Here is a 24652-nt window from a genome sequence, read left to right on the forward strand (position 1 = left end):
GAATTCCAGACAATTCTTACTCTTTTGAAGGACTTCATACCCCCCTTGTTCTCTGAAGTCTGTTAAAGTGAAATAATCTCTCAGTCAGTACTTAATGGTTTTAAAGACCACTGTTAGATTGCGCGCAATTCGCTGCTCTTAAAAAAATAAGCAAGACTCATAAAAGGAAACTTTTGACCAAAATGACACTGCCTAATGTTGAACATTGCTTCTTTGGAGACACAAGAGACTGCAGATGTTGGAGCAAAAAAAAACAAACCTCAGGAGGAACTCAGCAGGTCAAGCGGCATCTGCAGATGCAAAAGGGTGGCTGACGGTCCTTTTGCCTGCCCAGATGCCGCATGGCCTGCTGCGTTCCTTCATCAACGAGCAGTCTGCTGGAGGAACTCAGCAGATCGAGCAGCATCAGGGGAAGAAAAAGAACTGCCAATGTTTAGGGGCAGAAACGTTCTGACGAAAGGTTGCGGCCTAACTTGTTGACAGTTCTTTTCCTTCCCCCCCCCCCCACCCCCCACCGATGCTGCTCGATCTGCTGAGCCTCTATTGGATGGCTGTTGCTCCAGATTCCAGCATCTGCAGTCTTCTTTGTGTGTCAAATTCCTCCAGCAATTTGTTATTTTGCTACTTTGAGGATCGACAGTAAAAGAAAATGTCCCCGTGGCTCCACCATATCATGATGAGATCACTGTTGGATCAGAGGCACTGATGAATTCTCCTGTTCTTACACATAAATATATAAAATTAGCCATTGAGTTATTTGCGCCTTAAGCCCTTGAGCGTTATTTTACCTTGTGCAGTATGGTCAATAATGTAAACACAATTTTTATCTCGAAGGAGTGTGTGGAAATTTAAGAAAGATCTATCAAGTATTATTTGTACATCTCTAATCTAGTGCTACTAGAGAGGGAGTAAATCAATTGCCAATGTTACTGTTGGGGATTTCTTCACGTTGAAAATATTTTCATTTCAACAGTGACGGCGGATGAATTATGGCGCGGTGTACTGGCAGAATCTGGTACTGGAACACGGAAGGGGAGGGGTAAACGAACTAAGAGGAAGATAAAGAAAGATTTGAACAGAGGACAGATAGTTGGTGAAGGTAAGGAACTACAATATTGCAGTTTAAATTTTATGAAACCCCATTCCACAAATGAAATTCCGGACCACGTCTCCCTCAACACTTACATAATTATCCTCTATAGACTTCAGGAGGACCAGGAACAAGTACCCTCCACTTCACATCAACAACTCTGTGGTGGAGAGAGAGAGAGAGAGTTGGGGGGTAGAGCGCCATGTTCCTTGGAGTTCACTTTAACTAGTGAGCTATCGTGGACAATCAACATCTCCTCACTTGTCAGGACGGGGCAACAGCGACTGCACTTCCTGAGAAGACTGAAGCAGGCAAGGCAACCGGCCACCATCGTATCAACCTTCTAGGAGCTCTCTCAAGAACATTCAGGACGGCTGCATCACAGTGCGACATGATGGCAGCAGAGAAACGGATGGGAGGTCAATCCACAGGACCGAAAGAGTGGCAGAGAGGATCACTGGAGTCTCCCTCACCCCCATCGACGTAATCTATTAGGATCATTGCCAGAAGAGGGCACGCAAAAATTCACCCTGCACACTGCGTCTTTCAGCTTCTCCCATCAGGAAAGAGATACAGGAGTATCGGAGCCAGCACCACCAGATTGAGGAACAACTTCTTCCCATGAACAATGAGAATGCTGAACGACCAAAGGAACTGCTCACACTAACCACCTGAGACTCTCCTACTCATGAAACCACCTTTATTTATTTGTGTATATGAATACTTGTCCTGAATATATGTTGTTTGTATATGTGTTATGTCTGGCTGTGTGTCTCCATGTTTTGCACCGTAGACTGGAGTTCCAATGGCCAGGATTGATATAATTACAGTAGTTTTCTGCGCTGCTTTCAAAGATTGTGTGGCATAGTTGCCTTGTGTATCACTTGTACATAATCTACAAGTCTGGACTAAAAATTCTAAGAGCTAACATGTCACAGAATGGTAAATTAACTAAAACAATGTTTCTTTTTAATCTAAATTCACTTCTGCAAGTCATTGATACCAACCAAAAAGATTAATGAAAAATGAAGATATAAGAAGAATAAATCTCAAGAGTTGGTTATGTGTGAAGGTGAAAGATTTTAAGGAAAGGAAAATTGCTGGGAATTCTTAGTAGGTAGGTCAGCACGTGTGGAAAGGGAAACAGAGTTAGTGCTTTGGGTCGGTGACCTATCTTGCTTGGTTTCTAACTTTTTCTCCTTCTACGTTGCACAGGTGGTTCTTCCAGATCTGCTGAATATTTCCAGAAAAAATTCTCTTTATCGGATGTCTTACATTTGGAACCATAGAACATTGCAGCACAAAAAACAGGCTCTTCGGCCCTTCTAGTCTATGCCAAACTATTCTGCCTAGTCCCACTGACCTGCACCCAGTCCATATCCCTCCATACCCTTCCCATCAATGCACCTGTCCAAATTTTTCTTAAATATTAAAATTGAGCCTGGATTTACCACTTCAGCTAGCAGTTCATTCCACACTCCCACTACTCTCTGTGTGAAGAAGTTCCTCCAGTGTTCTCTCTAAACTTTTCCCCTTTCACCATTTACCCACGTCCTCTGGTTTGTATCTTACCTAACCTCAGTGGAAAAAGCCTTCTTACGTTTTCTCTACACCTCATAATTTTTTTATAACCTTATTAAATTTCCCCTCATTCTTCTATGCTCTAGGGAATAAAATCCTAACCTGTTTAACCTTTCCCTGTAACTCAATTCCTGAAGTCCCCCAGCACTGTAGTAAATCTTCTCTGCATTCTTTCAATTTGCAGCATTTTTTCAGTGGGGGAAGGGAGAGAAAGGGAAATAGAATGGTCAAGAGCAAACAGCTTTGCACTTTGAATGATTTATGCTGCCGACTGGAGAATGTAATTTCCAGAGGGAATATATTATGAAAGTATATGACTTGAATTTCTCTTGTTCAGTCTGTTATGCTGATCTATAGATGTTATTAGCCTTGGTTGAATGCTTTTTAAACAGATCTGTTGATTTGATTTTTCAAAGGACGAGCTGGGTTCCTCTGGCCTGGATTAAATGCTCCTGTGGTGAAAAGTGGAACCATTCAATCAATCGGGAAGCGTGATCAAAAACAGCAGGAAGACCTGCAGGCGCAAACCCTTAGGCAGCAGGAGGAATGGGAGAAGAAAAGAAAGATGAAAGTTAAGAGAGAAAGAGGATGGACTGGTAGCTCCTGGGGTGGCATTAGCCTTGGCCCCCCTGACCCAGGTCCAAATGGAGGTAAGGAAAAGAAACTCAAAACAGAAGCTCAAGCAAATGCTGCCTATTTATTAGAAAGATAATTTAGTGCTCTGAACTTTCAATAATTTCTGACTTAATTTATTTCATTATTGGTTAGTTCTTTTCTGATTTTTCATGTGGATAGGAAGTTAAACATTTCTTCCCTCTCTATATACAAATGCATGCCGGCATTGTGTAAGTTTCTGCTTTTGCAAGTACCCAATGGATTATTTCTCTTTCAATTATTGATGGGTAAACTATCTTCATGCTTCCATATTCTCTCTGCTTATGAATCTTATAAGGTATTAATATATATTAAAATAGTATCTTTCAATCACTCTTGACCATTGTTGAAAGACGTCCTATTTGTGCATGGATTGTATTCCCATTGGGAACCTATAGTGTTGGATTTCTATCCAACAAGTGAACTAATCTTGACAGTAATATAACCTCTCAAGCGCCTCGACAGTTTTCAGGTGGAAGTCCTATTTTCACCACTCATGCAATTTGTATTAATTGTAAGCTCTAGTTGAGCTTTATGTTTTTTTAAAATTCAGACATTAAATTTACACTTACAACACGGTAACAGGCCCTTCCAGCCCACCTGGCTGTTCTGCCCAAATTCACGCAATAAACCTACAATATGCTGTATGCTTTGAAGGGTGGGAGGAAAAGGGATTGCCCGGTGGAAACCCACACAGACACAAGAATTTGCAAGCTCCTTACAGACAGCATCGGATTCGAATCTGAGTCACTGGAGCTGTTACAGCGTTGCGCTAACTGCTATGCTAACCGTGCCACTCTATTCTTGATTATAGTCTGATATCATCCCAAAATAGGCTGATGGAATTGTTGGTACAGATTACAATAAGCATCGCCTCCACTCCAGGAAACTATTTGAATTCATATTTCCTGTGATGACATTCAAACTCACCAGATCATTTGTGCAGCCTTCTGGATATTTCCTGTTCTCTCATTTCTCAGTTTCTTTTATTGGCACCTAAACATGGTGACTTGCAGGGAGCATTTAATGTCAACCACATTTACCAGTCTGGTATCAAGTAGAAGCCAATCTAGGAGATCCAATGATTTTGTGATCAGATTCATTTAATTCTTTTAATTTAAATTTCTCAGCTACTGCTTTGGGATTCACACTAATGTCTCTCAATTATAGTTCAAGCTTCAATATTTTATTGTAGCAATTTAACCACTGAAAGGGCCTGATTTCTGACTGAACTTGTTGTTAAAAGTTAACAAGTGCTCCCAATTGAGACATTTCCCTGTAGCTGTTCTCTTCAGCAAGGCTTTTGGCCACCTGTCCTAGTTTCCCCATTTTGTCTGATTCAGGCTCGTGTGAAGTGCTTTGGGACCCTCACTATATTTGAAGGTACTGATGTAAATGCATTAATGTCCTAGTTTACTTGGCATAGTCAGCATTTAATTTGCAACGAGTATGACAGATTCAGCTCTATATCTAGTCGGCTTGTCAGTGTGATTTAGGGAAATGTTCCAAATTTTACATTCACCAGCTTTTGGAGCAGCAAGTGAATGTATCTTTAGTATAATCAGATGAATGTCTGTAAATGTGTTCATTACCTCACCAAATTAAATGAGGTATGGAAGGGTGGGTGAGTGGAGAGCAAACTCCCTTTGTTCCTCTTCTGTGCACACCTCGGCTGCTCTACTCATACATTTAGTGCGGCATTTATTTTTCTAATGTAGCTTGCAGCTTTATTAAATAGAGCTTTCTATTATATTGAGAACATGTATCACAATTTTTTTCTCATTATATTTGTCATAACTTGCCAGAGTCAAAATAGATATATGGTTTAAAAAATCCAAATATCATTCTTATATTTAAATTTTAATATTATGTAGCTTTAGGCATTTCATGTACCATATCAGACCCAAAATATTTGTCATGTACAAAATGAGCTAAATTAAATTCCAGTTGCCTCTCACTAACAAAGGTCATTTATTTTAGCACCCCATTTGTAGAATTTTGTTTTTAAATACGGCAGCACGGTTGGTATGGGGGTTAGCACAAAGCCTTTACAGTGCCAGTGATCGGAACTTGGGTCCAAATCCTGCGCTGTCTGTAAGGAGTTTGTATGTTCTCCCTGTGACTGCGTGGGTTTTTCTGGGGGCTCTTGTTTCCTCCCATCATTTGAAAGGTACCAGGGATGTAGGTTACTTGGGTGTAAATTGGGCGGCACGGACTCGTGGGCCAAAATGGCCTGTTACCGTGCTGTTATAACCATATAACCATTTACAGAGCGGAAACAGGCCATGTGGGCCTTACGAGTCTGCACCGGTTCACTGATTTTGTGCGCCCTCTTCAGGCATTGGTCCCGGTAGATCTTCATTCAATAACGATGGACGAATTCCTTCTTTAGCTCCCTGAGCAGTGCTCTCTCCTGCTCCAGATTAACTAATACTTTTAGTGGTCAGTCATGATATATACCAATGTAACAATGGTGACAACAGTTTAATATTTTCTGGATTGCTAGTTATGTAAAATCCATGTGTCATTTGTGCTGAGGACAGCAAAGTTTTGGGATAAGAGATAATTTCCACACATGGAAATTCACCTTTGCAAAGATGTGATTCATTTAAGGGCCTCATCTGTATTATCCAGGCTGGTATGATCCTGGGTGAAAAGTTTTGTGCATGCCTTAAATTTGCTTCAGGGTGGCTGAGGAAGCAGGTGCACATTTGAATCATTGGAGCAGGTCTCTCCAGGTTTTTACCCAAAATATTGCCTATCTATTGCCTTCCATGAATGATGCCTGACTTGTTAAGCTCCTCCACCATTCAGTTTTACAGCATCTGCAGCCCCTCTTATTTACCTCCATCTATTGGCCTTACCTGCATTTCTTTTGATCAGTCATCAATAAACCGAAGACATTGCCTGACTTTGACTTTTTGGGGCACTATTTTTTTATTGTCATCAAGTGAGTGTTTGCACCGTGACGCTGCCGCAAAACAACAAATTTCATGACTTGTTCCTGACAATAAATTCTAAATTTTGATTCTGATTCCTTATGAATGCCTAAAACCCTTGTACCAGTAAAGGCCTGAGCCAGCAGCAGTGTTTAATGCAGCGTCAGTAATGTTTTGGGGAACAGGACAACACAGACTTTCCGGGTCACAAGCTGGAAATCCAACTTCTTCCTATGGCCCAAGGACAGGTGGTTAGCAAAAGATCTGCCCTATTAAGCCTTCAGAAGATTTTTAAAAAATTTGCTTTTTAATTTGCAATAACTTTTAATATGGAAAAAATGGCAGCACCGCTGCTGGTGTGGACTCAGGAGAACGGAGAAACAGTGCTGCTCTGAAGGGTTCAACTGCCCGGTCCTAATATTGGTGGTTCCATACAATCATCAAATGAGACGGCAGTTTTTTTTAAACTAAAATCCTGCAATCACAGGGCTGCCGGCCGACACTAATGGTGACTCCATGCCTGCCTTACAGAAGGCAGAGGGCAATTTTGTGTATTATTACAAGTATAGAAATAATACACAATACTTGAATATCTTCCATGTTACTTCTAAAGAATGCCAATACTTTGTACATACCGTGGCCTCTCGAACTACCATTGGTTTGTAACTTGATTTACAATGATATTTTATTCTCTACCTTAAGTTGAATTCTCTTATACATCTGATTACTGATCTAAATTGACTCCTGGTTAAGTAATAACTTGCTTTCAAAAGTCTCATTTTGCCAATAGATCCATGACCTTGCCCCTTTTTATCTCCTGTAATCTTTACCAGTCTTACCACCCTAGTGGGTATCCATGCTCTTTCAGGTCTGGACTTTTTCATATTCTTCATCACTTCTATGGCTTCAGTACTGGAATTCCATCCTGAAATTTTTCAACTCTCTCTATCCCTTTCTCTTTCTTCCTCCACCTATTTCTGAGAGTTGTCTTCAAGTGCCATGGAAGTTTTCACATGCTGTTACTATGTCGGTTATTCACTGGTCATCTTGATTTTCCAGTCCTGACTTGAGAGTTGCTCCGATACTTTTTTCATGCAGTTACCTCTGTCTATAGTAGAAAATTTGCTTGAAGTTGAAGCTTAATTTTTTTTTTTAAGATACACATTTCTTCAGAAACAAAGATGCAGCCCAGAAATTCCCATAATGGAAAAAAAGAATAAAATTTAAATGAAGTTTTAGCAATGATAAGTTTACATTTAAAATATAGGGACAGGAGTCGTCTATTCTACTCCTTAACACAATTCTACTTGGAGTGTAACTGTTAGTTGATGCAGTATGATAAATGCAACATGAGGAATCACATCACTGAATGCCTTAATTTATATCCAATTAATGGAATAATGAAACACTTGTAGTGGCGGCTACACTGCTCCTGCAATAACACACGCAACCAGACAGGTTGAGCTCAGTGAGCAGACTAGTTTATTGCAGGCTGCTGGGCTGCACTTATACTCCCAGCCCGGACCTGGCTGAGAACCGCGCTGGAGGGCGCTGATGTCATCCGGCGTCATGTGGTCCCCAAGCGCGGGTTTCTGAGCCCCGAGCTGGAAGGAAGGGAAACCCCCCCCCCCCCCACAGCGCCATTTTGGCCGGCTGCCCCGCCACGTGGCTTACAAGCGGGGCCGGTTCGCCTGCCTTGTGGTGAGCCGCCATATACTTAGCATTTTTATATTGAAGCACAGAAAGAGTCCATTCGACTTGTTGGGTCATGTTGGCTTTCAAAAGAGCTATCCAAAAACCCCACTTCCCCTCATTTCCCTGGAGCACTCCAGCTTATCATCTCTCACCTACCATCAACTTGTCTTTAAAGAACATAAAAAAGAGTAGAAGTCGGCCACCCGACATGTCGAGCCTACTCCTCTTTTCTCTGTGATCATAGCTGATCTGATGATCTCATCTCCACTTTCCTGCTTTTTCCTCATATCCCTTAATTCTCTTACTATGTAGAAACCTGTTCAACCTTGTCTTCAATATATTTACTGAGGCCGCCTCCACTATTTCAATGGGCAATGAATTCCACAGATTCACTGCCCTCTAGGAAAAGCATTTTCCTCCTCATCTCTGTCCTAAATTTTCTACCATGAATCTTGAGGCTATGTCTCCTAGTTCTGGTGTCTCCTACCAATGGAAACAACTTACTACCTACCTCTCTCTTATCTATGTTTTTTACAATTTTATATGTTTCTATGAGATCCCATCTTCAAAATTTCAGCGAGTACAGTCCCGTACGATGCAATTTCTCCTCATCGGCCAACACCTTCAACTGGTGATCCTCCTCTGTACCACCTCCAAAGCCAGTACATCCTTCCTCAAGTAAGGAGACCAGAACTGCATGCAGCAGTGGAATCACTATGACTTTGTACATTTGCAGCATAATCTCCCAGCTCTTAAACTCAACCCCTCTTGCACTGATGACATTTTAGTTCTTTTGCCACTCATCTACACTATGGGAAAATTTAGCCCATTAAAGCAATAGCATGTCTCTGGGATGTGGGAGGAAGCCAGAACATCTGATAGAAATCCATGTGGTCACAGAAAGAAAATGAGAACTCCACATTGACAGCTCCCAAGGCCAGGATCAAACCTAAGTCCCTGCTCAAGATATCCATTTCCATGAAAAAAGATAAACTTCAAATTTATTCTAAGGATAGATTTTTATAAACTGGGAGATAATGACTTGCTGGGTGCAGGATGGGTTTGAATGACAATAACCTTTTTGAATCAATGTTTACAGTACTCTGGAAGATTTACTGATTCACTGTGGCAGAAGTACCCGTTTTTATTGGATGATTCCAGATGAGGCGATGGTTGTTGCCCTGTTAAAATGTTGAATTTCAACTGGTGATTTTTGTTTAATTGATATCCTTAGAATGGATAACAGCCCTTGTGTTACTTGGAGTCATCCCTGCCAAAATAAAAGTCACTGCTCATCTCCAGGTGGCACCTTTCCATGACAAAAGTATAAGGAAGAGAGATTTCTATTGAACCTTGAGTTGAACATTTGCAAGCACTTTGCAGTTACGCGTAATTAAGCTCCAGTATCTTGTAAGCAATTCAGACAACTGAATGAATATACATTGGTCCTATTATGGAAGGTCCAGATCCAGATTCCACAGCTGTACATATAGAAAATCTGGGAGGATGCACAGGTTGTTGGGAAGGTGCAAATATTGTCAGGAGGACATTAAAAAGTTCAGTGAATGGTAAGGATCTGGCAGAAAATAACATGATGAAAGAAAATTAGAAGTTATGAGGTAGGGAGGGTTTAGTTTTTTATTTGATAGGTATATTTAGATTGGCACACAATATCATGGGCCAAAGAGCTGGTACTGTGCTATAACGTTCTTTGTCCTACGAGCAATGCTGTGACATATTTTCGATTTGCAGATTTTGCAGTTGAAATTGTTTTCAGTTTATTGTATTTGCTTTCAATGCACCCAACATTTACAGTGTTCTAAGCTTGATATACTTAGCTAGTGAATTTAAATATGTTCAATTTGTTTAAAAAAATGGGTTTGGGAATTCTTACGCATGATTAAATTGATTCAGAAATGATGAGAAGGCACTGAACTATGCAAACAGAAGTGTGGCATCGTATTTTATGTTCATTGTCACTTTTGGTTTTGTCAAAATGCATTTTTAACAAGTAGATTGCAAAGTGCATTTTCTACGGCGAAGAAACTGTTGCCGCACACTTAATGATGATCTCAGTGATCAGGCCCCTACTTTGTACACCAAATGAAGCCTCAGGGTCCTTATTCCAACATGCTGATTGTTGAGGTTTGTCTCCTTTTAATGGCATTAGAGACTTTAAATAGTCTAAACAAATTAATCATGTTGAAGGCAGGTTATTTTTGTACTCGGCTAGGTATGGCACAGTTGCAAATTTGGCATTCACATTCACGTGTCAGTTCATGCTGCAGATTTAAGTAATTGTCATTTGTGGTTTATTTTACATTCTAATTAATTCAAATTTAGAATATATTGATGTAACTTTTAATAATCAGTTATATTTAATGCTACTCAAGATCATGAAATTGTGTCCTATAATTACAGGCAAAATCATTACATTTTCTGTCATTTTGCTTGACTTTCAAATGTATTTTAAAATAACACCTTTGCCCAACTGACATGTTCCATTGAGCCCTGCAGAAAATTTAATTGTTTAGATGTCAGTTATTGGTTACTATTCATGTAATCTGAACTTTTTATTCCCAAGACTTCCAGTACTTTTAGTTAAATCTATTGTATGAGGTTTCAAAGACTTGGTGGTGTCATGTGTGAATAAACATAGGAACATAGGAAGTAGGAACAGGAGTAGGCCAAAAATGGCCCATCGAGCCTGCTCCGCCATTCAATACGATCATGGCTGATCTAATTTATGACCTAACTCCACCTACCTGCCTTCTCCCCATATCCCCTAATTCCTCTATCATGTAAAAATTTATCTAACCGAATTTTAAATATGTTTAATGAAGCAGCCTCAACCACTTCCCTAGTTAGAGAATTCCAAACATTCACTACTCTCTGGGCAAAACTATTTTTCCTCATCTCTGTCCTAAATCTACTCCCCCGAATCTTGAGACTGTGTCCTCTCGTTTTAGTTTCCCGGCCAGCTCAAAAAACCTTCCTACATCTATCTATCCATATCCTTCATAATCCTATATGTTTCTATAAGATCTCCTCTCATTCTTCTGAACTCGAGCGAATACAATCCTAGACGATTTAATCTTTCATCATAAGTCACCCCCTTCATCCCAGGGACCAACCTAGTAAACCTCCTCTGGACCGTCTCCAAAACCAGTATATCCTTCCTCAAATATGGAGACCAGAACTGGACACAGTATTCCAGGTGCGGTCTCACCAGTACCTTATACAGTTGCAAGATTAGCTCCCTACTCCTGAATTCCATTCCTCTAGTGATGAAGGCCAACATTCCATTTGCCTTCTTAATAACCTGCTGCACCTGCAACCTAACTTTTTGCGATTCATGCACAAGCCCTCCCAAATCCCTCTGCACAACAGCATGCTGTAGTTTTTCACCCTTTAAATAATATTCAGCTCTTTTATTTTTCTTGCCAAAGTGGATAACCTCACACTTACTAACATTGTACTCCATCTGCCAGACCTTTCCCCACTCATCCAGCTTAACTATATCCCTCTGCAAACTCTCCACATCCTCATTACAATTTGCTCTTCCACTCAATTTGGTGTCATCCGCAAACTTGGCTACACCACATTTTGTCCCCTCCTCCAAGTCATCAATGCAAATGATGAACAGTTGTGGGCCTAACACCGACCCTTGCGGCACCCCACTTACCACTCTCTGCCAACCTGAAAAACTCCCATTTATCCCGACTCTCTGCCTCCTGCCAGACAACCAATTTTCAATCCAGGCCAATATATTTCCCCGGACTCCACTTTCCTGTAACTTACTGATAAGTCTCTTGTGCGGCACCTTATCAAACGCTTTCTGGAAATCCAAATATACAACATCAACCTGTTCCCCTCTATCCACCGCACCCATTATATCCTCAAAGAATCCTAACAAGTTTGTCAAACAAGATCTTCCCTTTCTAAAACCATGCTGTGTCTGCCTGATTGAACCCTTACGTTCCAAAAGTTTCACTATTTCATCTTTAATGATGGCTTCAAGCATTTTTCCAACTACAGACGTCAAGCTAATTGGCCGATAATTTCCAGTCTTCTGCCTACATCCCTTCTTAAAAAGTGGCATGACATTTGCTGTCTCCCCACTCATCCCTCCTCCTCCAAGTCTGGAGCAGTGGGAGCTGTCAGCGAGGACCGTTGGGGAAACGGAAGCTTTCAGTGGGGACCGTCGGGGCAGTGGGAGCTTTCAGTGGAGACCATCGGGGCAGCAGGAGCTATCAGTAGGGACTGTCGGGGGAGCGGGAGCTGTCAGTGGGGACCATCGGGGCAACGGGAGCTGTCAGCGGGGATCGTCAGGGCAGCAGGAGCTGTCAGCGGGGATCGTCGGGGCAGCGGGAGATGTCAGCGGGGACTGTCAAGGCAGCGGGAGCTCTCATGGGTACCGTCAGGACAGTGGGAGCTGTCAGCAGGGAACATCAGGGACTGTCAGGGCAGCGGGAGCTGTCAGCGGGGACCATCGGTGCAGCAGAGACCGGCTGGGCAGCAGGGACTGGTGGGACAGCAGGAGGCATCAGGGAGCGGCCAGTGCGGGCTGCGACAGCCACACCGGGCCGCTTCAGCCTTGGGGGTTGCTCTATGTGGCTCAAAATGCAGCAGAGCGATGGCCGTCTTCCCTACCCATGATCCCCCATGCAGCTGGAACTATTCTGGGGACCATAGAGGAGTTTCAGCTGCGTGGAGGATTATGGTAGGGAAGACGACCATTTGCATATTGATGACGGGTGACACTATGGCACCAGTTGCCCCACCTCTGTTGGATCCGGAGCGTCTACGAGGTGCCTCTGAATATGAATGGGACGCTGGAGCAGCCTTATAGGGCTGCTGTCTGAAAGGTAAGTTCCCATTTTTCTATCCACTCCATAGCCGGTCTCAAGGCGGAGGCCCGATATGAAATGGCCCTATTGCGTGTAATCTCTCTCATTTTAAGGAATACCTTAATTTGGGTTTTACTCAAATTTTGCCAATGAATCCATTTTATAAGATAATCTTTCCATTTAATTTTTGTATAATTTAGAGATATAGCATGTAAAAGCCCTTCCAGCCCATGTCGCCCAAATACAACAATGTGATCAATTAACCTGCAAAGCCCCTACTAACTTCCAAAAATTGCATATTTTCCAGAAGGTATGGTTAAAAAGACCTGAATTCTTCAGATTTTTAACTCAGTGTGGGAAAGTTATTACCAATTAAAGAAACTTAGAGATGAATAAATCATTATCCTACCAGTTTTCTCTCTGTGAAAAAATATTGTTGTACATCATTAAGAAGTATATTTCAATTATCAATATAGAAGATAAGTTATTTTTGCACTCTATGGAATCAGGAGTGGCAAATTTGATATGCCTATTGCTATGGCAGTTCAGTAGTGGATTTGGAAGTGTTCACCGTCTTGGTCTTGCATTCAATTTAATGCAAATTTAACAGTTTTATTATTTTCAGTGAGTTGCTGCTATTAATGCTGCTCAGAATCTAAACTTGCTGTAATTCGAACCATAATCGTTACATTTTCTATTAAGGTTTGACTGAATTTGCAAATGAAATCTGGTTTTCTTGTAATATCAACTTTATTATCATCTGACTGTATATATACAACCAAACAAAACTAGATTTCTCTGGACCACAGTGCACACACATGCACACATAATACATTACTCACACAACACATAATAGGCATAAAGTATATAGAAATATAAAATAAATATGTATATCTATTCTATTCATGTACATATGTGCCCAGTCAACACATTGCATAGAGCATTGTGGAAGATTGGATTGTCTTGATATAAATTTTTGCTTACAGTTGCAACAATTTTTCCTTAAGAATTCAAATTTCTCTCATCGCATATGTTGTGAACTAACAATGCTTTTAATTTTTTTTTTGTTTGGGACTAAAGGGACTTTGTTAGCATTAACAAAGGAAGAGCAATGACAAATTCACCAGACAATGGTAAATTTAAAATAATAGTTTTTATTAAACTATCAATAACATAACATTACTTACTTATCTCTAAACTTAACTCTAAAATGTATGTATGTGTGTAATTAAAGTCCCACTCTGAAAAGTCCATTTTTAAAACTTCAGCACCATTTTAGTCTTGTTGAAGGTCTTTAATTCTCAGTTCAGAAGTAATTATAAAGCACTTTTAAACATCATATCTTCAAGCCTCTTTACTCATAATAATTCTGATGATATGTCTTAAGAGATATTTAAATAGAAGTGTCCATCTTTTGAGCCACCAATGTACCTCCTGTGAAAAGGAGAATGCAATTCTTGTCTTCCCAGGATCAAATCTTCTTTTCACTGAAGATTTTAGAATCTTGTTTTCCACATGAAGAATCTCTCCTTTTTTCAGAGACAGCAAATGTGGCTATTTTCTTCCACAATGAATTCACAAACACAGACAAGAGTTAAACAAAGTGGCCATACTGAAAAAAATGGACCCAATAGAATTCTGTCCTCTTTTTCAAAGAGACAGCGAAGTGGTCCTCCTTATTTCAAAAGCCATTTATTCTGTGTTCCCCTTTTCCCAGGAGTAACACACAACAGCGCCTATTCTGGTTACTATATTCAACCCTGTCTTTCACAAAATTCCAGCCGCTGTGTGTGTCACAGGGTTTTGACTTCTGTACTCTCCAAACTGAACTGAGCCAAAAATGTCTGAACTCGATAATATATTTCTCCAAATCATATGATTGATACATCATCAACGAGGTCAGTCCCACATGTCTATCAGTTTTATTTCTACCAAAATTCTGTTCCTTTTTCAAAACCACTTCAGACCTATAACAATCTCTGACCTCATCTCTGTTCAAGAGGCTTAAATGGTTTGTTTCAAAACAGATTAAGTACTTAGATACTTCCGTTTTTAATAAAGCAAACACTCAATTGTTCTTGAATAATTAAGAACCACTTCAGATCCATTAGCTCCGTCTTTCCAAGATGCTGCAACTCCGAGAATGAACTCTCTTCTCTGAGTACAATGGTTGCCTGTAAGTGTACTGTGACCTGTGTGTGACCTGGTACCAGCTCACAACTAACTTACTAAGAATACATATATATTTTCTCTATACCTTACTAATCCTTACCTAAATATTACTATTAATGTAGATTCATAACATATATATGCCATTTTAAAGAAAGACTTCCTAAAGTTTCACTCAAATTTTTAATGCAGTATAGTAATTTAAAACTCAATTGAAATCATAAAGCTACACCATGGAGTAGAAATAATGAAGCATTTTGAATTACAGAAACTACAGCAAGTTCAAATTTATTGTCCGTACATGGTGTCACATATATTCACAGATTCTTTTATCTGTGTGCCAGGCAGAATTTCTACTTATCAGTAGTCTAAACTGTACTGAATAAAAATGTCGACAAAGAAAGAAATGTAAACAAGCTAACTGTGCAGATACATAAAAAAATAAATATTCAGTAATAATGTGTAAATTAAGAGTCTCTAATTGAGTCTTTTGTTTAAAAGTCTGGTGGAGAAGTAACATCTGTTTCTGATCCTGGTGGTCGAGTCATGTGGCACATACCCTCTTTCCTGATGGCAGCATCAAGAACCGAGCATGTCCTGGGTGGTGTGGATCCTTGATGATTCCTGCTCCTCTCTGACAGCAGCCTTCCATGTAGATGTTGTCGATGGTGGAGAGAATTTTGCCTGTGATGTACTGGGCTTTGTCCACTACATTTTTCAGAGCTTTCCACTGAGAGGTATTGGTACCCCCATGCCAGGCTATGTTGCTGCCAGTCAGCACACTTTACACTGCCCATTTATAGAAGTTTGCCAAGATTTCTGATGTCATAACGAATGCCCACAAACTGCTGACATACTTTCTTCATGATGACATTAGTATGTTGGGTCCAGGAAAGGTCCTCCAATATAGTGGATCCCAGTAATTTAAATTTGCTCTGGATCATACACCTCTGGTTTTCCCTTCCTAAGGTCTACAATCAGCTTCTTGGTTTTGAGTGAGAGGTGTCATTAGTACACCATTCAGACAAGTTTTCAATCTCCCTTCTGTGTTCTGACTCTTCTCCCATTTTTATATAACCCACTATGGTGCTATTGTCAGCAACTATTTAGATGGTAGTGTTGTGGTACTGAGCCGCACAGTCATAGATGTAAAGAGAGTAGAGCAGGGGGGTAGTACACAACCCTATGGATCACTGGTGCTGTTGGAGATTATGGATGAAATGTTTTTTTAAGACATACAGCACAGTTACAGGCCATTTCTACCCATGAGTCTGAACCACATTTTTTTCTTTGGCTTGGCTTCGCGGACGAAGATTTATGGAGGGGGTAAATGTCCACGTCAGCTGCAGGCTCGTTTGTGGCTGACAAGTCCGATGCGGGACAGGCAGACGCGGTTGCAGGGGAAAATTGGTTGGTTGGGGTTGGGTGTTGGGTTTTTCCTCCTTTGCCTTTTGTCAGTGAGGTGGGCTCTGCGGTCTTCTTCAAAGGAGGTTGCTGCCCGCCAAACTGAGGCACCAAGATGCACGGTTTGAGGCGATATCAGCCCACTGGTGGTGGTCAATGTGGCAGGCACCAAGAGATTTCTTTAGGCAGTCCTTGTACCTTTTCTTTGGTGCACCTCTGTCACGGTGGCCAGTGGAGAGCTCGCCATATAACACGATCTGGGAAGACGATGGTCCTCCATTCTGGAGACTTGACCCACCCAGCGCAGCTGGATCTTCAGCAGCGTGGACTCGATGCTGTCGACCTCTGCCATCTCGAGTACTTCGACGTTAGGGATGAAAGCGCTCCAATGAATGTTGAGGATGGAGCGGAGACAACGCTGGTTAACTTACACCCCCAGTACATTTTGATTGGTGGAAGGAAACCAGAGCCCCTGGAGAAAACCCACTTAGACAGGGGAAGAGCGTACAAACTCCTTACAGACAGCATGGGACTCGAACCCTGGTCTGGTCCCAATCGCTGGCTCTGTAGAGGTATTGCACTAACTGTTACGCCAACCTGTTCTTGCTAATCCACACTGATTGGGGTCTGGTGGTGAGGATATCCAGAATCCAATTGCTCAATGTGATATTGAGGCCAAGGTCTTGGAGTTTGCTGATCAGTTTTAAGGGGATGGTGGTGTTGAATGCCAAACTGTGGTTAATAAAGAACATCCTGATATATAAATCATTGCTGTCCAAATATTCCAGGGTTTTGAGTAGAGCTAGTGACATGGCACCTGCCATAGACCTGGCAAGATATCACAAATTCTAGGTCACAATGCATTTGGATATCAAAAAGGGAATTGGAGCATCAGAAGGGTAAACTTCAATAGGTTGTACTAACTTTTAGTCATTCTTGATTTTGTTCTTATATTCTTAAATGATGTATTCCTTTGTTAATGAGAGATTTACAGGAAACTGTGATAGATTTATTATCCTTTGGGTCATTTTATAATTTGCTATGCTCTGAAAATTCTCAGTGCTTCAGGCTCAACGCGAGTAATTATTTCATACTTGAGTATGTTTGCATCTAAGTAATCTGAAAACCTTTAATGCAGAGCTTCCACTAAAATTTAGAAAGTCGTTATTGGATGCTGATATGGGATCGTCTGTAAACCTATCCCAGGATTGTGACTGAGGCAAGGGAGGAGATTTCTGAGCCTTTGATAGATATCTTTGAATCCTGTTTATTAGCAGTAGTTAGGATCCCAAAAAACTGGAGAATAGCCTTTGAGATGGTCAACAGGGACAAACCAGGATAATATTGTGGAGCTCCATCCTGACCGTTCAGACCTAGGGAATAACTTCAGACCTGATGAATTTCAAACCATACACCCTTTATTTGCAAGTAAAACATGAGAATCTGTAGTCACTATGGTTGAAGTAAAAACACAAAGCTGGAGAATGTCAGCAGGTCAAGCAGTGTCCTTTATATAGCAACGGTAAAAATACGTAACTGACATTTCGGGCTAGAGCCCTTTACCAAGGTATGGGAAAATGTCAGCAGATGTCCAATCAAAAGAGTGGGGGGGGGGGGGGTGTAGGGGCCCCAAACAGGTCTTTCAAGTGAAGCCACCCTTCACTTGTTTATCTGTAGGACTGATTTACTCCATCCGGTGCTACCTTTTGTGGCCTTCTCTACATTTCAAATTGGGAGATCTCTTCGCTGGACACCTTCGCTCTGAGGCAAAAACTGTTTTTAAGACTATTTATCCATGATTTAATGGACCTGAAGCATATACTGGAGGGCAGCAGGTCAAATAGGTGATGATCAGGGTGATAAGGGACTTTCAGGATGTTAACTGCTCTGGTGAAGGAGTGGGTATTTGAGGCTTTGGCTCAAGAGGCTTCAGCGTGCAGAGGCTGAGAAGAGCATCTGCTGCAGCCTAGGAAAGGGGAGAAGTTAAGTCTAGTTAAGGGCATTATTCTACAAATTAATGGAGTCAGCTAGGGCTGTGGATTGTTCCAGTTGCGAGATGTGGGAAATCTGGGACGGTATACTTGTCCCAGACAACCACGCCTGCAGGAAGTGCATTCCGCTCCGGCTCGTTACAGACCAAGTTCCGCAACTGGAACTGGAACTGGATTAATTGAAGGATATTCAGGAGGCCGAGGCAGTCGTAGAGAGGAATTACAGAGAGGTAGTCACTCCAAATAGGCAGGATGCAGATAGATGGTGACTGTCAGGGGAGGTAAAAGGAAGGGACAAGTAATGCAGAGTACCTCAGTGGATGTTCCTAGCACCAAGATGTATGCTGTTTTGGATACTGCTGGTGGGGACAATCTACCAGTTGTGGCGGTCAAGTCTCTGGCACAGAGATTGACTCCTTGGCTCAGAAGGGAAGGGCTGAGAAGAGGAGAGCATTAGTAATAGGGGATTCATTGGTTAGGAGGGTAGACAGGAAGTTTGCTGGAATGCATAGAGACTCCCGGATGGTATGTTGGCTCCCAGGTGCCAGGGTTAGCAGCATTCTGGAAGGGGAGGGAGAGCAGCCAGATGTCACGGTCCACGTGGGGCCCAATGACATAGATGGAGGTAGAGACGAGGTCCTCAAGAGGGAATATAGGGAGTTAAGTAGAAAATTAAAAGCCAGGACCTCGAGGGTGAATTGCCCCCTGTGCCATGCGCTGGACAGGGGACAAATAGGAAGTTATGGCAGATGAATGCGTGGCTAAAACGTTGGTGTAGGGGGCAGGGGTTTAGATTCCTGGATCATTGGGATCACTTCTGGGGAAGGTTAGACCTCTATAAAAGGAATGGGCTGTACCTGAACTTGAAAGGGACCAATATCCTGGCAGGAGGGTTTGCTAAAGCCGTTGGGAAAGGATTAAACTAGCTTTGTAAGGAGAGGGATATCAAAATGACAGCAAAGAGAATAGGATAGCAGTGAGACTGGAAGTGGAAATTAATAGTAAGGAGGTGGTCAATAACGACATAAAGGAAAGGCAGGTGAGCAGACGGGCGAAAGGGATACAGCACAAATGACATCGATAATGGGCTTATGGGCCCTATACTTTAATGCACATAGCATCAGAAACAAAGTAGATGACCTGGTCGCTCAGATTCATCTAAAAAGGAATGATGTTGTGGCCATTACTGAAGCGTGACTCAATGAGGCATGAGATTGGGAGCTCAATATCAGAGGATACACAGTCTATAGGAAAGAGGGTAGAGGAGGAGGGGCGGCTCTCAAATGATGTGATGAGATTAAATCATTGGAAAGAAGGGACATAGGGACTAAAGTGGTAGAATCAGTATGGGTTGAATTAAGAAATGCCAAAGGTAAAAAGATTATACTGGCAGTTATATACAGGCCCCCAAACACCAGCCGGGAAGAGGACTATGAGATACAGACAGAAATACAAAGGGCAGGTCACAAATCTAATATCAAAGTAATTATGGGAGATTTTAACATGGCAAGGGATTGGAGAAAAACAGGAATTTACTGGATTGCAGGATTGTGAGAGTTTGGAGAGATCCTAAGAGATGGGTTTTTTGAACAGCTTGTTGAGGAGCCCACCAGGGGATCTGCAGTTCTCGATTGGGTCATGTGCAATGAACCTGAAGTCATTAGGGAGTTAAAGGTCTTCGAACCTCTAGGAAGCAGTGACCATAACATGGTTGAATTCAATTTCAAATTTGAAAAGGAAAAAATGTCAATTTTTCAGTGGAATAAAGGAAACTATGGTGGTACGAGGAAAGAACTGGTTCAGGTCGACTGGAGAAGCAAACTAGTCAGAGGAGCAGTGCAGGACTGGAAGATATTTTTGCAAGTATTAAAAAGCATACGGGATAGATATATTCCTAGAAAAAGGAAATTAGTCAAAGGAAAAATGGTACCTATGTGGCTAACTAAAAAAAGTTAAGGCCAAGATAAAAACAAAGGGGAGGGCATACAAGGAAGCTAAAACTAGTGGGGAATCAGAGGACTGGGGTTCCTTTAGAAATTTACAGAAAGAAATAAAGAAAGTCATAAGGAAAGAAAAGATGAGTTGTGAAAGGAGATTGGCAAACAATATTAAAAAATATACTGAGTTTTTTTAAATAGAACTGATAGAAAACATTGCTGGAGAAATTATAATGGGTTTCAAAGATGTGGCAGAAGAATTAAATCAATATTTTACATCTGTATTCACTGTGGAGACATTAGTTATATCCATGACAGACAAGAGCTTCAGGGAATAGAGTTGGATACAGTTAAGATTACTAGAGAAATTGTGCTAGGTAAATTGAATGGATTAAAGACAGATAAATCTCCTGGACCAGATGAAGTACACCCGTGGGTTTTGAAAGAGGTGACTTTAGAGATTGTAGATCCATTGGTGACAATCTTCCAGAAATCATTAGTCTCTGGCGTGGTTCTGGGGGATTGGAAGGTTGTGAATGTGGTTCTGTTGTACAAGAAAGGTGGGAGGCAGAAAAAAGGGAACTATAGACCTATAAGACTGACATCGGTGGTGGGGAAGATATTATAGTCAATCCTCAAGGATGAAGTTATGAAATACCTGGAAATGCATGACAGGATTGCTCCTAGTCAGCATGACTTTTTAAAGGGTAGATCATGCCTGACTAACCTATTAGAGTTTTTTGAAGAAATCTCACGTAGGATAGACAAAGGGGAGGGTGTGGATGTTGTATATTTAGATTTTCAAAAGGCTTTCGATAAGGTGCTGCATGTTAGGAGGGGTAAATGATAAATAAGATGAAGGTCCATGGAATTACAGGGACGTTATTAGACTGGATAGAAAATTGGCTGATGGGCAGAAAGCAAAAGATAGGTGGGGGAGCAGGAAGTGTTGAAGAAACCATAAAATTGCAGAGAGATATAGACTGATTGGAAGACTGGCCAAAAATATGACAGATGATTAAGTACAATGTTGAGAAGTGTTCGGTTCTATATTTTAGCAGCAGAAATAAACAGGCAGAGAACTATCTGGATTGGGGGGGGGGGGGGGGGAGAAATTCAGTCCTCGGAGGTGCAAAGAGACCTGGGCGTCCTTGTACAGAATCATCTAAAAGTTAACACCCAGGTGGGATTTGTAGTGAAGAAGGCTAGCACTCATTTCAAGAGGTACAGTATAGAGAGGTGTTAATAAGACTCTGTTTAGTTTTGGGTCCCCTATCTGAGAAAAGATGTGACGTTGCTGGAGAGGGTGCAGAGGAGATTTACTAGGATGATTCCTGGAAGGCAAGGGCTGCCATATGGGGAGCGTTTGACAGCTCTTGGGTTGTATTCGTTGGAGTACAGGAGAATGAGGAGGGATCTCATCAAGACGTTTTGAATATTGAAAGGTTTTGATAGAGTGAATGTGGATAAGATGTTTCCCTTGATGGGTGAATCGAGGACAAGGCATGATAGTCTTAAAATTAGAAGTTGTCCAATTAGAACAGAAAGGAGGAAGAACTTCTTTAGTCAGAGGGTCGAGGATCTGTGGAACTCACCGCCGCTCAAAGCAGTGGAGGCCAGATTACTGGGAGTATTTAAACAGGAAATGGATAAGTACCTCATTAGTAAGGGTATCTTCTTCTTTCTTTGGCTTGGCTTCGCGGACGAAGATTTATGGAGGGGTAAATGTTCACGTCAGCTGCAGGCTCGTTTGTGGCTGACAAGTCCGATGCGCAGGCAGACACAGTTGCAGCGGTTGCAGGGGAAAATTGGTTGGTTGGGGTTGAGTGTTGGGTTTTTCCTCCTTTGCCTTTTGTCAGTGAGGTGGGCTCTGCGGTCTTCTTCAAAGGAGGTTGCTGTCCGCCGAACTGTGAGGCGCCAAGATGCACGGTTTGAGGCGATATCAGCCCACTGGCAGTGGTCAATGTGGCAGGCACCAAGAGATTTATTTAGGCAGTCCTTGTACCTCTTCTTTGGTGCACCTCTGACACGATGGCCAGTGGAGAGCTCGCCATATAACACGATCTTGGAAAGGCGATGGTCCTCCATTCTGGAGACGTGACCTACCCAGCGCAGTTGGATCTTCAACAGCGTGGATTCGATTCTGTCGGCCTCTGCCATCTCGAGTACTTCGATGTTAGGGATGAAGTCGCTCCAATGAATGTTGAGGATGGAGCGGAGACAACGCTGGTGGAAGCGTTCTAGGAGCTGTAGGTGATGCCGGTAGAGGACCCATGATTCGGAGCCAAACAGGAGTGTGGGTATGACAACGGCTCTGTATACGCTTATCTTTGTGAGGTTTTTCAGTTGGTTGTTTTTCCAGACTCTTTTGTGTAGTCTTCCAAAGGCGCTATTTGCCTTGGCGAGTCTGTTGTCTATCTCGTTGTTGATCCTTGCATCCGATGAAATGGTGCAGCCGAGATAGGTAAACTGGTTGACCGTTTTGAGTTTTGTGTGCCCGATGGAGATGTGGGGGGGCTGGTAGTCATGGTGGGGAGCTGGCTGATGGAGGACCTCAGTTTTCTTCAGGCTGACTTCCAGGCCAAACACTTTGGCAGTTTCCGCAAAACAGGTCGTCAAGCGCTGAAGAGCTGGCTCTGATTGGGCAACTAAAGCGGCATCGTCTGCAAAGATTAGTTCACGGACAAGTGGGGAAAAGGCGGGAAATTGGAACTAGGTGTGAGCATAATTCAGTTTATTGTAGAGTCATGGAATAGGCTCGATGGGCTTAATGGTCTGCTTCTGCTCCTTTAACTTGTGAATTTTTTTTGTTTTTGAAGAATTCAAGACGAGATTGTTCGCTGAACACCACATGGTCAGTCTTTGATCTTCATCCCTGTAGGCTTTCTCCTCTTGAAACAAGTCTAATCACAGTCATGTTACAGCTGAGTAAAATTTCAGTTTGACCACATTTGGAATATTATGTGCAGTCCAGGAAGGATCTGGGTACAGAAGAGATTTACCAAGATAGGGTCATCGGTAAACAGAGAACACGAGTTTAAGGTGAGCAGGGGAGATATAACAGGAAATTGGCGGGTAACTTTGTGTTTTAGCAATGAGTGTATGGAACTGGCTGCTAGAGGAGGTGTTTAAGGCAGGTACTGTTGCAACGTTTAATAAAAAAAATTGGATAGAAACATGAATAAGATAGTTTAGAGGGATATAAACCAAATCCAGGCAGCAGAAGTAGTGTAGGTAGGACATTTTGGTCAACATGGGAAAGTTGGGCTGAAGGGCCTTTTTCCACGCTGTGACCATTTTGCATGCTATGGAGTGTATGAGCTTATAAAGAGAAGGTGAACAAATTTGGGTTGTTTGCTGGAGCTTGGAGGCAGTGGAGTGACTTGATAGAGGTATGTAAAATTATGAAACTTGTAGATAGTGTAGTGGGCCAAACGACTGCATGGTTAGATGGACCGAATTGCCGCCCCAGTCATCCAACACAAGATGTCCTCCCCTCCCCGCAGTTGGTGACACATGTTGCCCGTGGGACGGCACCACTTCCATGTTGCGTGCCACTGGACGGGGAGTGACACTGCAACGCATTGATGTCATTTCTTAAGGCCAGTGCTCCCCTCACAGGAAGTGGGCGGTCTCCTCAAGCAAGCAATTCTAAATAAAGTTCACCTTGTGCTGTGTGGATGTCTCTCATTTCGGTAGAGCTGCTATTAGCAGACACTACAATTTATTCCCTCAGTGGAAATGACAATTACTGCAAGGCATAGGTTTAAGTGAAGGAGTGTGGGAATTAGTTTAAAGGAGATGTATAATACATGTGGGGTTTTTTTTCCACAAAGAATGTGGTTTGTGAAATTTTGCAAAATTCATGCAGGAAGAAGAAATTTGAAACTATTTCGGTGACTGATACTTTAAAAGATAGATATCATGAAATAATACCTCTTCCAAAGCTTCAAATACCAGGAAAGTGAATATTGATTGGGAAAATATTCTGTCTTGACCCAGGAGTTGGCACATAGAATGGATAGGGAATTTTCCTGAGGGCTTGAAGAGAAAAGTTTGTAAAATCTGCCCTTACAAATTTTATATTCAGATGTTGGTGCTCTAGTGTATTTTTCTTATTAATTGAAAATATACACTAAAATGAAATTAAATGAGTCATAATTCTGCTGTACTCACATTATTAAACAGATCTAATCCATATGTTCACGAAGCTTATGACAAATCCAACAGGAGGAATACGATCCAAGATGTCTCATTCATGATTCAGAATGTTCTCATAGATTTACAGCTAATTAGATTATTTTGAAGTATAGTTGTTCCTGTATTCCAGTAAATAAGTTCA

The 24652-nt window shown here is 41.8% G+C and overlaps 1 protein-coding gene across 1 annotated transcript in view; it reads left to right on the plus strand.

The window, feature by feature from the left end:
• Positions 1 to 24652, plus strand: part of mrps5 (mitochondrial ribosomal protein S5) — a 168019-nt gene that overhangs the window by 42094 nt on the left and 101273 nt on the right. Inside the window, exons 3-4 of the mRNA XM_069887654.1 lie at positions 974 to 1099; positions 3088 to 3321. Coding sequence (XP_069743755.1) covers positions 974 to 1099; positions 3088 to 3321 — 360 coding nt within the window. The remainder of the gene's footprint in view (positions 1 to 973; positions 1100 to 3087; positions 3322 to 24652) is intronic.

The sequence above is a fragment of the Narcine bancroftii genome, chromosome 6 (genome assembly GCF_036971445.1).
Source record: "Narcine bancroftii isolate sNarBan1 chromosome 6, sNarBan1.hap1, whole genome shotgun sequence".
In the NCBI taxonomy this organism is placed as follows: Eukaryota; Metazoa; Chordata; class Chondrichthyes; order Torpediniformes; family Narcinidae; genus Narcine; species Narcine bancroftii.